This window comes from Perognathus longimembris, chromosome 16, assembly GCF_023159225.1.
Source record: "Perognathus longimembris pacificus isolate PPM17 chromosome 16, ASM2315922v1, whole genome shotgun sequence".
Taxonomy (NCBI): Eukaryota; Metazoa; Chordata; class Mammalia; order Rodentia; family Heteromyidae; genus Perognathus; species Perognathus longimembris.
Window position 1 is genome coordinate 11,268,440 of NC_063176.1, and position 18,407 is coordinate 11,286,846.

At 36.0% G+C, this 18,407-nt stretch overlaps 1 protein-coding gene across 1 annotated transcript in view; it reads left to right on the top strand.

The window, feature by feature from the left end:
- Positions 1–18,407, top strand: part of Fstl5 (follistatin like 5) — a 279,651-nt gene that overhangs the window by 234,499 nt on the left and 26,745 nt on the right. The window contains exon 15 of the mRNA XM_048364572.1: positions 4,937–5,061. Coding sequence (XP_048220529.1) covers positions 4,937–5,061 — 125 coding nt within the window. The remainder of the gene's footprint in view (positions 1–4,936; positions 5,062–18,407) is intronic.

Below are 18,407 nucleotides of genomic sequence, written 5' to 3' on the forward strand. Positions count from 1 at the left end.
TGAAATATTTCAATTAGTTATCAACACAGTGGCTAAATCTCAATATGGCTAACTATAACAACTTCAGTTATTTATTTTATAAATCAATCAGCGAAATGTGATATCTTGAACCAAGTTAAAGGATGGCATATCCCTTTATGTTTTCTGATAATTCTGTTTTCAAAGTCGTATTGGTTTGATTGAGGTGCAAAATTTTTTTCATAGACACTAGGCCCAAAGTCCAGAAATCCTATGTTAAGTCAGACTTTTGGCTCCCATTTCCAAATTAAGAGACATAGTGAAGAACAGGGAAAAGTGATTTTTTTTACATGGCACCACAAGAAGACGGAACTTCAGCAATGTTCTGTTATACATTGATCTAAGGTTAAATAGGGAAACTTGACACCAGAAAGTGAGAAAGATATACACAGTTAAAACAGTCCCCGGTCACAGATTTGGTCTGGTTGATTATTATCTTTCTCTTGTCTCTGGAGGCCTGGAGGGTTTTCTCTGGCTTTGGGCTGTTCTCTTCAAGAGAAAAATGGCATTGCCTGTTTGAGGGGAAGTTTGCCTTTTGTCACAAGATGCTTACTGGTGAATCTTGTACTTCCTGGAGTACAAGGCGATTATAAAGTGACTGCAGCAGAAAATGCATGAGATTAAAAAGCATAGGTATAAATAGGAGACTGGATGTCCAACTTTTAGTTAATGCACATGCCCAGCAATGTGCCTTCAGTCAACCACAGGTCCGATGTGGCTTACCCTTCTGTCTGTCAGCAGGACTAGTGCCCTTCCAGGTGCCTCACGCATCATCACAGCACAACAGTTTCAAGTGACAAGAGAGTAATGTTCTAAGGCTAGCTAAGATCCAGGCATATCCAGAATTCACTTAGTGTGATTTCTGTCACATCCTAATTACCAAGGCAAGTTGTATTGTCTGTCCAGATAGGACATCATTTAGTGACACTGGCTGATACTTTCCCCTCCTAGCTCGAAGTATGATCAGTATCATGGATGTAGGCTATGTTGAGCTATTACTGCAGGAGCTCAGGGTTTAGTTATTTGAGATTTTATTTGATGTATAATATTTACAAGATGAATAAAACAGGTTAATAAATGTTTTATTAAAAACATTGTCAAATTATTTTAATAAGGTTAACTTTAGTTATCTTAAAACTTTAGAAAAACTAAAAACCTTAAATATTATTTTTTCTTTAAAAACTGTATATGTAACATACTATATTCTTCAGAATCAATTGTTTCCTTCTCGGTTGCTTTAATTCATTTGGATAGATTAAAAATGTATTCAATAGTTGAAATACTTTATTGGAATGACGTTGGTGAATAAAGTTAATATTTTACAGACCCCCTACCCAAACAAACACACCATTATGGATATCTTAAGTAATTGTGTAAGTATTAAACAGTCCCAGAAAATGAGTTTTTCTTCTCAGAATGGTGCAAAAGATTTATGCTAATAGAATATGGAGAATTGTTTTAATAGTTACTAAATGGTAAATATAAATTATGTGGAACATCTTAAAATATAAAAGAAAATGGAGATGCTGAGGATTATCATGAAATTAGAATAAAAAGGATTATCAGGAAACAGGGGCAAAGGAAATGGGACTTCCAATATATTTGCAAAGGGATGAAAATAAAAATTATTGGTATCCCCTGATTCAGACTCTATGTCTTGTGATGCATTGGTAGAATAGACAGAACAAGCAAGATGCCAGGCTATGGTGGAATTTGTAATTTTCTCCACATGGCATATTTTACAATGGTCTCTCAAACTCATGAAGAATAAGGAAGCATTCCATTCTTATGTTTTTAGTTTTATCCCACTTTCAATCTGGTCAAACATCTTTGTTAATTTTAAGTGTGAAATATGTATTTTCTGTGATATATATCACTAATTAATAAAATTCCACAAACAGTTATGTTTTAGCTACACATGTCAGTGCTTTTTACTTAGTGTTCCTACATGAATTCTCAAAATCTTCAGCTTTGTTTTTATTTTTCCAAGTTATTTATGAAAATTTGAGAAATGCTATTCCAAATACTGTTGAGTGTGTGTCCTATAACTTAAAAAGTAATATGTATTTTTTTTTCAAATGTACAATTAAGGAAGAAAATATTCCCAAGGAGCAACTTGAAATAAGGTTGTCCCATTTTGCTATGGGTAGGAAATCAACTCAGCAGAAAAGAGTGACAGGGAAAGGTGACAGCTCTGGATTTGTGGAAGATTTCACACACACACAGCCCAAACAGGTTGTCACTAGGAATAAACCAGAATTGTTGGAAAATGAGCCTAAGTACAACATAGACATTTCCCATTTCAAGCTGGTCTCATGAGTGCTGAGTCTAACAATGTACCATATCACAGCAAATGATGTAGCACAGTCCAGACTGACCAGACCTATGAAAGTGGCATTGTACTATGATCTAGCACTGTGACGAACCCAAAATAGATGTTGAGAAAATATACCTGAATCCAATGAAATATTTTGCATCTATCAGTAAGGTTGGGTTGTAATTCATATATTACAATGTTGTTTGCTTATTAAATTTGTGATAGTTGCAGACTCTGCTGACACACATATTGCCTTCTAGTCATGCTAGAAGTCACTTACTGCTTTTTAGTAAAGTTTTCAGTATTATTATAGTTGCCATTAGTCTATTTAATAAGCAATAACTGGAGTGCATGTCAATATATTTAGAAAAATTATCATTTCTACACTTGCTTGTGTGTGTTTCTTTGTGTGCCCGTGTGCTGTATTGGCACTTGAACACAGGGCGTCATTCTGTCCCTCAGCTTTTTTCCATTCAAGGTTGGTACTTTACCAATTAAGCCATACCTCCACTTCCAGCTTTTTTATGGTTAACTAAAGATACGACTCTAATGGACATTTTTTCTGGTTGGCTTCGGACCTTGATATCAGTTACCAGACTATTGAAGGCTAGGATTCCAGGTATGAGTTGCCAGCACCTAGTTTATTACTACTTTGTGTGTGTGTGTGTGTGTGTGTGTGTGTGTGTGTGGCCAGCCTTGGGGCTTGAACTCTGGGCCTGGGCAGTGTCGCTGAACTCTTCAACTCAAGGCTAGCAATCTACCACTTGAGCCATAGCTCCACTTCCAGTTTCCTGCCTGAGCTGGCTTTGAACCATGGTCCTCAGATCTCAGCCTCCTAAGAAGCTAGGATTACAGGCATGAGCCGCTGGCACCTGGCTTATTTCTACACTTGAAGGAAAGCTCTGAAGAATCTTTTTCCTTGCTGATCTCCACTGAACTGTGATAGGCATTATTACAAAGGCCTGAAGTGTGCACAGTAGGCCTAAAGCCTTTTTAATTTTAAGCTTTGGTTCTTCCCTCTTCTGGGCAGGTATGCGGCTTGGTGAAACCAGGTGATAAGTTTTAACATTTGAAGAGGCTCAGGAAAAATGGTGCCAAAGCCCCTAGAAAGCAATATGCGGGAGACAAACTAAAATTTTCTAAGGCACAAAGGCCTTATTGTTTATTTCCTTTCAGTTATTTAAGTAATATGGTTAACCTATTTTAATCTATCACTTATTAGATCAAAATGGGAAGTTTTAGTGGAATTCATCTTCTAGAAAAAATAAAATGAAGCTTTTTCTTATTTCTCTCTTTAAAAACAAAAATATATTTGTTTTTGGTGTTAATCCTGGGGCTTGAACCCAGGGCCTGGGAAACATCCCTTGGCTGTTTTGCTCAAGGCTGGTGCTCTACCACGTATACATCAGCTCCACTTCTGGATTTCTGCTGGTTAATTGGAGACACAAGTTTCAAGAATGTTTCTGCCCAAGCTCACCTCCAATCTTGATCCTCAGATCTCAATGTTCTAGGTTGCTAGTATGAAAGGCATGATACAGCTCAAAGATATATAATCTTGAGTGACAATTACTCTTTAATTTAGAGAAACAACCTGTAGTTTAGGACATCAATTTTGTAATCCTGATTAGAAGTATTTAAATGGGAAAAATTCAGCGGCAGCAAAGAAATCTTTTGAAAGGTTCACACAGGACCACAGCCTTAACTTTCCAACAGGGAAAAGAAGGAAGTGGAATTCCAGGAACTCTGAGAAGAACGAATGGAACTTTGAAGTATAACAGGATATCCAAAACAGGACCTTCCCTTTTAATAGATCATGAAATTTAAGAACAAAGAATGAGAGAAAAACAACTTATAGGACAACTTACATTAGTTGGTTATTTTCAATTTATAGAAGGTAAACATTAAAACCCATATGTTGCAAGACTTTTTTTTTCAGAACTTTCAAATTTCTATGTTACATAACACTTACTTTGGACTTTTCTGGCTATATTGCTAGCTTTGAGCTATTTGAAGAATGATGTTCTAATAACTTTTTACGCCACCTTATTTTTAGCTTTATTTTTTTTTATTATAGCAAAGATCACATTGTTCTCATACAGATGTTATTTACGAGTATGCTCATGTTCATTTGCCTCCATAATGGTGATACATCCTGAGATGTATCTAGGAAATATCTATCATCTAAGCAAAGTTCAGGCCTTTCAGAGTCCTTACAACACTTATCCAGGTACAATGTCACCACTATGGCATTCTCACCTACAGTGTAAGCAACCCAGGGTGTCCTATGAGATTATAGGCACATCTTTGTGTTTGAGATCTTACTGACTGTGCTGTGTGGTATGTGACTGTATTTTGTATTCTAAGCATATGTTGTTCAAGACAAATGTTGCCAGCTTTTGCTTTCCATGTGGAAACCTATCAAAATGATCAATATTCGCATATATAGGTATACATATACACAGATGTATTTATGTTCATTTTAACGAGGCACAATAAAGATTCTCTAAAAGTGTCAGAAATCCTTGTTTACGTATAATTAAGCCGCGCACTACTAAGGAATTGTACTTCCCATGTCTAACTAAGCACGGTATGTATGTTTAGGTAATAACGCAGGCCAGCGGGACTATGCCTCACCACACCGTCCACACCCAGCCAGTTGGCAAACAGTTTGACAGAGTGGATGACTTTTTCATTCCCACCACATCACTCATTATCACCCACATAAGGTAAGTGCTAAACGACCCCCTGATGAAGGCTTCTTCCGAGCCCTATGAAACCATTAGACACTGGCGTTATGGAGATATGATTGCATATGAAGTGGCTCGGCCACACTTACATGGTGCACCTTTATTTATCAACATTAGGGATAAATTTCTCACCATGTACTTCTTTCCATGACTGATAAAATGCTGAATTTGTCAATTGGATTAGTCTAACATTCACTATTTCCCAAATTGTCATTAAAGTCCTTTTTCCTAGATTCTTATGAAATACTGATGTTCCTGAAAAATGTAAGTGACTTAAATGCTATACTTCTCAGAAAGAATATCAATTTAAACTGAATGTGGTTCAAGATTCCCAACCACAGAAACCCATTTAGTAAAAATTTGCACCACTTTTATTCTACTTGAAATTCATATAAGTAGTAGGAAGTAAAAGATATTGATAAATAATGCCCGAAGTCTACACTTCATTTGGTAAAATGTATTTGATGCTTTCTATCTTTTCATGTGTTTGCCATACAATGGAAAAGTAGTATTGACTTTTAGTGATATCTCTCTCAGGCTTCCTAGCAGTGTTTTAAACATTGAGAAAGTGTGGGTGGGGAATGTCCACTTAGGTTATACACAGTAGTGACTAGTAGGAGCTGAGTATGATTCTGTGCTAGATAGAGAATCCGCATGTCAGAACACTGTATCTTCTCAGGCTCTGAATGATCATCACATAGCTGGAGTTGCAGCAACGAAGTGATAATTTTATTTAATTGTATCTACCTATGATAAAAAGTGTGTCTCAGAATATTTTCAGCATTGTTATTCCTTCTGAGTATGTGGTGAACTACATGGTTATCTATCCTGCAGTTTGTAAGTATTTCATTTATTAAGGATAAAAATTAAACTTGTGGCAATCCTAGCTGCACACAGAATCCCATTTTAATGAACAAGATTTATCAATAAATTTCCCATTACAGCTCAAAGTAATTATTTCCTATTACTACAGTGAATTTGTAAAAACTGACATATATCTCCAAATGAGCTGTGAAATATGTAAAACATTTTTCAAATTGCCAGGACCCATCCCACAGTAGGAAGACGTGAATAACAGATACAGTCCTTCTACCTGTTCACACTATTGGATTCTTAACCAAATTTGGCATGTGTGCAAATATGTGTGGCTGAGACAGCATTTGACATACTTTCTGACTAATGCACGAAATAGATACTTCCATCCCAAACAGAGGGGCTGACATAAAATCAATGTTTACTTAGTATTCATTCCCTTCCTTTGACATTGCAACACATTAATCTTCTTTAATCTCAGGATGTATCATTCTTATGTCAAGTGATTTCTAGTCTATAAAAGAGTCAAATTTTATGTCCTCAGAGTCTATGGAATGGTGGAAATTTAAGTTTTGATTCTCACAGAAAAAGAAAGGACAGTGTCAAACTATCTTGTTATCTGATTCAGGAAAAAAGCTCTCTTCCTGATGTTCTGATTTCTCACTGCCTAAACACATTATAGCCAAGCAGTGAGTGCCATACTTAGAACACGTGGAATTTGTGGCTCCCATGAATTGCACTAAATAAATCTACCCTTACTCTCACACAAAACCAAGCTGACTGTCCTAGGGACACTGGTAACCAGAGCATCTCACTGCACTTCCTTCTGAGGGTTGAAATAAAACAATAGAATATTAAATTGTTCAATCATAAATGTTGTGAAGGAAGTTCACAATCTACACAGGTTTACTGGTTTCATTCTCTTTTGCCTGGCTTGTTTTACTTTACTTTTTCCAGATTTTTTTCCCATTCATTTTATTTGTGTACCTCTAGTAATCAGGATTTTGTTTTGTTTTGTTTTTTAGTTTTGTAAAGCAAATCATAAATGAGGAAAATACCAAATTGATATGATAATTTGTTGGTGGCATTAGCATGTGAGTGTACTTTTATGCATTGATGGATATCTACATGTTGTGTTATATATCTTCCTATTTATTCATCTATGTGCATGTTCCAAGACACTTATATATGTGCAAAATATCATGTCATAAACATTAAGTATATATACTGAAATATCAAAGTAATTCTATTAAATTTTGTGGTTTTCGCATGTTTGAAATTCTCAGTATTTCCAAATTGTGAAATCCTGATTAAGGTCTCTTTAAGTTGCCACATGGATTGAGTTTCAGCCAGGTGCTTTTGGTAGGCAGGGTGTATGTGAAAAAGGGCCTGCCACACTATCATTAGGTTCTTCACTGAAGTCTGGTGACAGAGCCTCCACCCTGCAGCATCGTTTCTGGGTTACCTGCAGAATGAGAGCTTGGTAGTGAAACAAGCTTTCTGGCTTTAATAAATGGAAAAAAATAAATTATCCTTGAAAAACCAGAAGCTTATGAGTGGGCAAGAAATGGGATAAACAGAAGCAATAATGCCATACTATATTTTCGGTTACCTAAAAGTTTGCTTAAACTATTGAGTTCTGGTAACTAGGGCAATGTTGAGTCCTTGTCCTTACTTTTCTTGGAGGAAAAAAAATTAAAAGAAAATTCCAGAAGAGTTAAAGAGGATGTATTATACTCTGGTCTTTCCAGAAACTCCTACATTTGCTGAGCTTCTAAAATGTATGTCCTTAGAACATACTGTCCTGCACCAGCGTGAACTCTTGAAGAAAAAAATCTCACCTAAAATTTCATGAGTAACACAGAAATATTTTTGTGTTATTTACTAAGAATATGTTTATTCCAATACGTCTATACGTTTGTGACTTTTAATTTTGTTAGAGATGATGATCTGTGAATTCTCACAATATGTTTCTTGGAACATATAATAAATAATGCATTGTTCACAGTGGAAATTCATTCTGTGTTTCAGTATTAACTATATGTGCATTTTAAGGATTGTAATTACCAAAGGATATCCTCTAGAAACCTTATACTTCAGCAAGAAATTAATATGTTTTGAATTATTATTCTAAAGTTGAATGATTTATGTAATAGCAAAGAAGTGTATTTGGCAACCACTTGGGAATATAACTTGAAGAATTTTACTTTATATTTTTATACATACACATAGGATTCTTATAAGAATCAATGATATGTATCTAATACAGTAAACATCAAAATGAAAATAATGATTGTGCATGCACCTGTTCTGCAGCTTGAGCTCAGAGCCTGCAAGCTCGTTCTTAGACTTATCACCCAAGACTGATGGTCTTCCACTTTACCCACAACTCTTCTTCTTCTTCTTCTTCTTCTTCTTCTTCTTCTTCTTCTTCTTCTTCTTCTTATTATTATTATTATTATTATTATTATTATTACTATTCTGCCTAATTGGAGATAATGTCTCATAATCTTTCTTTTTTTTTTTTTTTTGGCCAGTCCTGGGCCTTGGACTCAGGGCCTGAGCACTGTCCCTGGCTTCTTTTTGCTCAAGGCTAGCACTCTGCCACTTGAGCCACAGCGCCACTTCTGGCCATTTTCTGTATATGTGGTGCTGGGGAATCGAACCTAGGCCTTCATGTATGGGAGGCAATCTCTCTTGCCACTAGGCCATATCCCCAGCCCTCATAATCTTTCTTGATGGGGCTAGCTTTGAACCGCAAACCTCAGATCTCAGCCTCTTGAGTACCTAAGATTATAGGTGTGAGCCACCAGCACCTGGCTATTACCTTTGTAAATGAAAAATGTGCAGTACACGTACATACTTTTTTTTTGTTCTACATATAATTGGTATCCAAAAGGCATTGTACAGCATATTATCATATTAAATTGAAATTATAATATCATTAGCATGTAAATGGATGTATTGAATAATACTATTATTGTATTAGTCAAACAATTTCTTTATGATATGGCAAATTCACAATAGATCCAGTGATTCTTATTATCAATCTTTTGAAGTTAGGTAAGAAATTAGAAAGTAATTAAAATAAGTTATTATTTTTCAGAAAGACTTTTGACAATGGCTGCGTTAAACTTCAAAGGAACAAAATCCCATAAAGCAGAGGCATTTACATAATTGATTGTTTTATTTTCAGTACTATCCTAAGAAAAAATTAAGTGTCAGCTTTTAGTTTCACTATGTGTAGACACTGCAGCATGCCAGGCAGATGCTATTAGAATTTGCATAAAGTGAATGGAAAGCAACAGGCCTTGCAGTGATATGTAGCTATATTTTCTTTTAATGTCTGCCTAAAAATGAGCAAGGTGAAGAAAATTGGTGGAGTGAAAGGAGAAGCTGAAAGGATAGCAATATTGAGGAATGAGTGATCAAGTTTTTTCATAGTGATCTTCTTAAAAATATGTTCAGTAATTCTTCTTGAAACGTCTATGTTTTGGGTAGTAGGGGAGTAAAGGGAGCTCTTCACTGATGACGTAGCAGAACAGCGACTGGGTCACAGCTTAGTGCTTTCCACAAAGTCAGAAAGAGCATCTGTAATTAAGTGTTAATAGCTTATATCTGTACTCCTAGCTACCCAAGAGGCTGAGATCTGAGGACCACAGCTTGAGGCCAAGCTAGGCATGAAAGTCCCTGAGACTCTTATCTCTAATTAACTACCAAAAAGCTGGTGAGGCACAAGATGTAGAGCATCATTCTAAGGGACAGTGCACAGGCCCTTGAGTCCAGGAGCAGATCTCCCCCCAACCCTCCCCAAAAAAGGAGCATCTGCAAGTAATGGACTTGTGAGAGAAAGAGGAAAACAAAGGTGTCTTCATCTGGATTGTAAGGGAAAAGAAACCATTTCATCTACATTCTAGAAAGCCTTTATGATTTTCTTTCATTATTATTTATTATTATTATTATTATTATTATTATTAGTTACTGTTGTTCATACTTTCACTCAGGAACTCATGCTTGGTAGTAAGCCTACTACTACTGAGCCATGCCACCAACATTTTTGTTTTAGTTTTTGCATGAGCTCACACTTTTTCTTGAGGCTAAACTGGACTTCAATCTCCTTCCTGCTATAGCTATATGACACACCTACATGTAACTTTTTAATAATTGGATGGCGGGGGGTTCTCATCAAGTTGTGATTCTCCTAATGTCTGCTTCCTGTGTATCTAGGACTACAGATATGAGCTATAGTGCCCACTTGAACTTATCCTCAATGATTTAATGACATGCAGTAAGATGAATGGCATACAGTGTTAAGTCACATGAACGAATTGGAAAGCAGCACACATGATTGTAAAATCTTAATCATAACAATTCTCAAACTTTTTTTCTTCTTCTCTGAAATTGGCCTGCTAACAACATAAAGAAATGAATATACAACCAGTGTTCCTCATTAAATCCCTCCCTTCCCCACCAAACAGGAGGTTGAGGTTGATGTGGATTGAATATATTAGATTGTGTTACCCATTGGTTTAGAAGGGTTGAAAAAGACAGTGAGAGCTGGAAGGCATTTCTCAATGCACAATGAGGATGAGAGCACACCACAGACTTACCTAGTTTCAAATCCATCCGGATTCTGGTGCACTGTCTGTGGCTTCACTGAAAGTGGTGCAATGACCTGAGCCGAGAAGTCCTGAATGGGACCCAGCAGCGTGGAGAGGGGACACAGCACTTTGCCTGTTATAAATTAAAGCAAAAAATGATTAAGAAGGACTTGCATTTGATAGCTATTTCCTTAAAGCTTCTACAAGGAAAAATAAGCACTCTATGAAAGGAAAAATGTATCATCCTTATTTTATCAAATTTGTTAAAGCAAAAATTTTGTGTGTGTGTGTGTGTGTGTGTGTGTGTGCATATGTGGCTAACTATAAATCAACACAATTCTACTTCTATAATTTGAATCACAGGCCAGGTGTATGGCAACACCGCTAGCACTAAAATTGTGTCACACATTACAGGTCGAAAAGATGGAGCTGTCCGATGGTATTTAAGTAAAATATATCTTCTGATGTTTAATCTTCAGTTAAAATAGTTCAAAAAATCTCACTGTTCTAAAAGTGTATTCTTTCACTCAGTTCAACCTGACATGCCAACTCAAATGATAGGGAGAAAGAGCTAGGGGCTTTGGGGTCAGGATAGCCAGGAATCCAAACTCTGTCTACTCTCTTTCAAATAATGAACATTTGAAACATTTGTAAATTCTAAGACTCTGCCCTTCCCTTTTCCTCATTCTTCTAACTCCTTCGTCTTTTTCTCCCTTCAGACGAAAGCCAATTTTAGATCAACTGCTCACTAGTGGTCTTATGGGAAATTGTTTAAAAAACCTATCACACACATATTCCTCTATGTACTGGTGTTATGTATTATTCTTGAAAAACCTTCTTGTATCCTTGTATGAGTGTAAGACTTGAACTAAATAAAAACTGGAGAGCTTTCTTCATATTTCTTTGAAAAATGAATACACTATACTTTTCAAGCTTTACTTATTGATAGAATTTTATGTCCTCTTTATTAAGGCTGCTGGTCGTGCCTCCATTTCAAGTTGTGATTTCCACACCTCCGCATATCAGTGCAGCCCATACGTTGAGTGTAATGCTTAGCAATTAAGAGACATGGGGTACTTACAAAGTGGTTTTTGTTGTAGTTGCTATTTTGTACTATTTGTCCTGGAGTTGAACTCAGGGTCTGGGTACTGTTTTGTTGTTGTTGTTGTCATTTCGTTGAGCTATTTTTGCACAAGGCTACCCCTCTACCCCTTGAACTACAACTCCACTTTGGGCTTTTTTATGGTTAATTGGAAATAATAGTCTCATGGAACTGTGATTGTCAGATTTCAGCCTCCTGATAAGCTAAGTTTACAGATATGAACCAGCTTAAAAGTGTTGTGTGTGTGTGTGTGTGTGTGTGTGTGTGTGTGAGAGAGAGAGAGAGAGAGAGAATATTCATGTTCAGTTTGTCATTTTCTTTCCTTCCTTGAGTTACAGGACAGGATCCACCTTTTCCATTTCCCTAGCTTATGCTCTGTATTACTGGAAACCTCCATCAATTGCAGCTTCATTTACAGAGAAAAGTCTGGAGTATAAGGATCAAAGTATATTAACCTTAGGCCAGCAACTCAAAGAATTTGTATTTAGTCCCCTTCTTTATCTATGGAATATTATTTTTAGAAGGAGAAATAAGGTTGGATTTAAAGAGCAAGCTATTATTCAAATTGGAGATTTGTGGGTTTTTTTTTTAAAGAAAGGTTTTATACAGGTGTGATTAATAGATTTGAAGCTCCAGGATTTAATAAAGCCTCTAAATAGATTCATTTTGTAGCACTTTATAGTGAAGGAATCAATGGAACACTAATAACACATAATTTAGAAACACTTCACTTTGCAGATATGACTCTTGAATTTTATTATGCAAAATGAAACCACTCTTGCTTCTTCTCTCAGGGGTCCTTATGCTAACTCATCATTTTTTTTTGGTAAAATCTAGGGCCTTATATTTGAGAAGCCCTAATATTCTCCTTAAGAAATAGTGGTAGCCTGCGTATGTAACAAGTTTTGTAGTACATGAGAAATGGAAAGCCTTTTCTCATGTGATTCAGAGTTTCCTGGAATTGGTAAATCAATCTTCTTTTACTGTAGAAAAGTAAATTATATGATTGTAGAAGTTGTCTGTTGGCTCTGTAGTGCAAACACACTCAGCTAGTAACTGAGATGTATAAATAGATAGATACTTCCTCAACTGACTGTGGGTTTACATTCTGATAGACACACAGTAAGCTGAACGATCTTAAGCCACACAGTGAGGTTCATCCACCCGCTTAGCACCAGGACACATGAATCACCATTGCTCAGTGAGGGCTCCTCTAACGACTTGGGAACTACTGCTTGCTGCTACTGAAGTACAGCCAACATTACACCTCCTCCAGTGTGTCAAAGACCAAACTTTCGACGGGATATATATTGATTTCTCATCATCATAAATTCAGGCCAGGCCCACTTGTCATTTAAGCAATGCAGGAGATGAGGGTAGGAGGTTCATGGTCTGAGACTGCCCCTGCACAAAAGTGAGATTCCACCTGAAAAATAAAACTAAAAATAAAAAAAGGGCTAGAGATATGGCTTAAGATGTAAGGTTATTGACTAGTAAGCACACAGCTCTCAGCTCAAAAAACAAACTCAGTACTATAAAGAAGGGTAAAAAGCCAACCAATTCACTAGCAATAGTTACAAAACTATACGCTGTAAACCAACTGTACAACTGGGGTGGGGGGGTCTGGGATGGGGGAAGGTGGGAGAAAATTAGGGAGGAAGTAACAAATTTGATAAGAAATGTACTCACTGCCTTATGTATGGAACTGTAACCTCTCTGTACATCACTTTGACAATAAATAAATAAATAAATAAATAAATAAATAAAATAGCTCAATCATTGGAAGTCAAGACCATCTGTATCTAAACAGTTGGCATATAATTATTACACCACAAAAGCAGAGCAAAATTTATTGTGAGAACTTCATATGAATTAAATGTGCACATTTCATAGTCTATTTCATATATGCATATATAACAGAAGGGAAAATAATATTAAACATGTAAACAATTAAGCTGGAATCTTGATAAAAGTGAGGTTTCTCATTCTTTCCATTGGTAACTAGATTGTTTTCAGAAAAGGGGCACATGGTATATGGTATTATACCACTTTTAAATTTTATATATTTGTAAAATTTCTCCAGTTATAATAGAGAAGTATGTAACATAAAACAGATTGCAAATATAGCCCAGAAGATCAATATTTTAAAATAAATTGCTCCTTCAGACTAGAGAGATGCACAAATAGAATATGCACTAGTTTCTGAATGTAGTTAGATGCTAATTCTCTCTATATACCACATTTCATATTGCTTGATCATGAGTGCAAAGTTAATTTAAATGCAAAACAATTGACAGTGATTGCAGGGATGGTGTGTTTGGTTGAGTATATGGTAAAAATTATGAATTAATGAATTAATAATTAAATGAATTAATAAATGAATTAATATTTGTATCATAGTAATTTATTTGTAACTCTGTAAATAGATCCTCACTATGACTATATAGGTGGAAATTAGTTATTAGTTGTTGTGACTCAGTCAAGAATATTGAGAAATCTGGGTTGCAGTGACTCAGGCCTGTAATTCTAGCTACTTAACAGGCTGAGATATGAGGATCATGGTTCAAAGCCAGCCTGGGGAGCAAAATCCATGAGACACTTATTTTCATGGTTATATAATTTGGGATGTATACATACAAACTTTGCTTTCCCTCTTTGTAATACAGAAATTATAGACAAAAGAGCATCTGGGTTTGCATGAAGTTTGAACATAGTGTCATAACTATTTCATGTAACACAAATTCAGAATACCATGAAATGTCCTAGTTACTGTTCTTGGTAAAATAAATCAAGTTTACTTATCAATTTTGAGTGAAGAGACACCTTTCTTATATTTTCATGAACTTCACACAACTGTTTAAAACTTGATAAAATGAATTTAACTGATGAATGAAAATAATTTAAAAATAGGTTATAGATGAAAGTAATGGCTACAAATACTTTTGGTGATCATAGACTCTATGGCTCTTATGTCTTTCTGATTTCTCCCACCTGGCAGTGGTTTGTTTGCAAGTGTTTTATATCGTGTCTAACGCTATGCAAACCATTTTTCACACCTGGAAATTGTTTAATCTATTTCAAAGTGATATTATTACGCAGTGTCGACTTTTCAAAATGTGAGAACAAACTGAGTAGAAACTTTTGTCGACATGTAGTCATGTATTGCTTTACTAACTCAGTGGTTTATGTTTTGTGAACTTTGAAGAACTATCCTACAGACAGCAATTCATTTCCTGATTTGTACCAATTCCTTAACAATGTGAAACAAAGATATAATGCTAATTTTTCATACTTCTACTGCTATGAATTTTAAATTGATTTCATTTTATAATCTTCCACTTAGGATTTTAACTGCATTTTTTGTCTTTTCATTTTCGGTTCTAGGGATCAAACCCAAAATGACGTACTTGCTAGGCAACTGCTTTGCACTGAACTACCTTCCATCCCCATTTTAGCATTTTATAAGTTCTTGAAATTATTTTAAGCCTAATAGCATTTGCAATTACAGAAGTGACAAAATATATGTGTTGTTCTCATTCAAGCGTCCTTATTCCAATTCAAAATTCACTCGGATTTTCCTTTCTGTATTTGTGTACAGCAAATATGAATCATGAATTTAATCAATTCATAATGTAAATAATTTAAGGATTTTTATCTTTTATTATAAAATTTCAGTTATTTCAGGAATTTTAGCATGAAATAAGTGAATGAAAATGATAAAGTAGGCCAGGAGTGTGTGAAATTTATTAGCAGTATGAGCGATATACTATGGCTTATTATTACTATGTAATGCTTGTCAACAGAAATTTCTGACTTTCATATCACACATACAGTAATCATTTAAAGTATTTTTCTATAACTTCCTTATCTTAATACAGAGAGCGCAGTCTGAGATTATAAAATGAAATGAATCTGAACATACTGTACTATTTGTCTCCATCTTGGTTTTATTAGTCAGATGTAGAATTTTTGTTTTTGTTACCACTAGAGTTATTCCATATATTAACAGTGAGCAACAAACCCTGAACGCTATTCAACCCCAGGCACTGATCTAAGAAATGTTTGTGTCCTAACTTATTTAAATTTAGCAGCCACATAAGTTTGTATCTCTATTTTACATATTAAAAACCATGAGGTAAATCTTGGAACCAACTCTGAACTCAGTTCTCTCTAAACAAATTCTTTATATTTAACCCCTAAAAGCATTCAGGTCTTTCTGCATTAGCAGATTAAACTCTAATGACTCCCTAAATTACCCCAACCCCCTTTTGTACCTTTTTCTTCCTGTGGACCTCTACTGCAAGGAACTCAACCCACCAAGACAGTCCCACAGACTAATATCTGTCTATCTGTATTTATTTATGAAATGCCTATGTTTTCATTCCCTGCTTATAAAAAAGTCTACAAGACTTCCCTCAAAGTGTGTGTCTTCCATAAACTTTGTTTTGAACTTTCATTATTTCTCAATTGTGTTAGATTCTGGCAGAAGTGAAGGTAGAGACCACACAGATCCAGGTGAAGGCAGCTCTTCAGATCCTTGTGTCCTTTGAGACAGCATTTGATATCTCTTACAATGGTTTTATTTTCCCTCTTCCAAAGGTAGAAGAGTTCAGACGTGAGAAGAAGAAATATGTACTGGCATCTGCCATCCTCAAAGACCTTAAAGTAACTTCTGCTGTCAGTTGGCATCTAACCTAGCAAAGCCTGTTGATTAACCTCTGCATCCCACAATCTCACAGGCTGCTCAGAATTGGGTCCTTCACATTCCACTTTGCTACTTCTATGGACTCTTCATTTTCTCCATATTTCAGTTCACAAAACACAGAATGCTTCATTTCTTCCAGGAGCCTGGGTTGGTTGCACCTGGGATGCTACAACTATACAGTGGAAAAGAAAATCAAACAAAACCAAAACTGGCAAGCAAAATTGCAATTGTTTAGAGACTAAGCCCACACTACACGGAGTCTATCTCCTTTAGGACAGTATCTTCTAATGCTGCTCTGCACACTCTCACAGAGCCCTCAGATTTCCTGCTATTGTTTAACTATTCCCTTTCTAAACTCAGTTATTCTCAGATCCTCTTAATTTATATAAATCTTCGTGCAAAACTCAAATGCATTCTAATCTTGTTCCCCTACTCATACCATTCTTTTTGGGACATCAAAATTCAGGTTCCACCACTCACGACCCTGTGATCCAAGTAAGCTAGACTGTGGAATAAAAGTATTTTAAAAAACATTACATTCAGTCCAGATGCTGTAATGCAGCATGGCTGAAGCCTGTAATCCTAGCTAAATAAGAGGCTGAATTCTGAGGGTTGCAGACAAGTGCATGAGACTCTTATCTCCAATTTAATCACCGGAGAGTGAAGGTGGAGATGTGGTTCAAAATATAAGCATTCACGCGCGCGCACACACACACACACACACACACACACACACACACACAGAGATACACGAATACACACATATATAAACACACAAAATCTTGTGCAGTAAGGATTCGGTGTCCTTCCCCTAGTTCTGCCTTTTGTATACTTTTTTTCACTTATTAAGTGCAGAGATGGAACCCCTAGCAAAGTCATCAGTTTTGAAGATTCTCCCTCTGACTAGCGTAGTTTGTCAGTCACAGACTCTGGACTGTCCATAAACACTATGTTGCAATCACCCTTTTGGATGAGACTTTGGCTTCTTCTCTTTGATGATCTAGATCTTCAGAATCTGGATAGCTAATTTGACATCACATGAAGCTGGATCTGATGCCAAAGATAATGTAGAGCAAAAATGAATTAGAATTATACACTGTACACCAAAACACAACTGTGACTGATCTAATGCTAACTTTAGACTTTTCTTCCCAGGATTTTTGGTCAGTTTAGAAAATAATTTTTCCCAAGAATCTTAAACTATATTGCTTTTTCTTTAAAGCATACCTGTTATTAACATCACATTGTTGTTGAAGCAACTTTCACAGGTAACTATGCAAATCCTTTTATCTTTGGAGGTTAGTTATTTGCCTACCTTAGTGGTTGGAGTAATTACCTGTCTATAAATGTTTGTTCTACATTGAGGTTCTTTTTTTTTTGCCAGTCCTGGGCCTTGGACTCAGGGCCTGAGCACTGTCCCTAGCTTCTTTTTGCTCAAGGCTAGCACTCTGCCACTTGAGCCACAGTGCCACTTCTGGCCTTTTCTATATATGTGGTGCTGAGGAATCAAACCCAGGGCTTCATGCATGCAAGGCGAGCACTCTACCACTAAGCCACACTCCCAGCCCCAAGTTCTGCATTTAGTTAATATTACTTGAGTGTTAGGACTGTGTGGTGACGCTTTATGAAAATAAAGTGAGCTAAGCAATAATGTCTGATTAATTGCAAATGTCACTGGTTTTGGTGCATTCAAGACAGAGAATTGCCAGTTATCAGCTATTTTTTAACACTTTTTTGAAAGCTCTTGTGAACTATAATTGGATCATGTGAGTCTGCTGAAATGTGACACCGTTCTTAATGGACTGTGATGTCTGGAAAATTCTTTGTTTTTCAAATTGAAGCAGATACAGGTGGAGGTACTGGCTTGCTCATCTAGGCACCTTATTTATCTCTATGGCTCCAAAAATTTCACAATTTTCTCCAACAACAATTAGGGAACAAGCTCTGGAAGATAAATGGAACAACAAAAATGTTTTAAAGAGTAAATTTGAGAGAACTAATTCATGAATAAGAAAGCACCAAACTGAAGATAGTTTGCTTTCTTGCTCATATAATACAAGGAAAGTTCTTAAAGAATGAATTGGAAGCAAAGAAATACTTGATT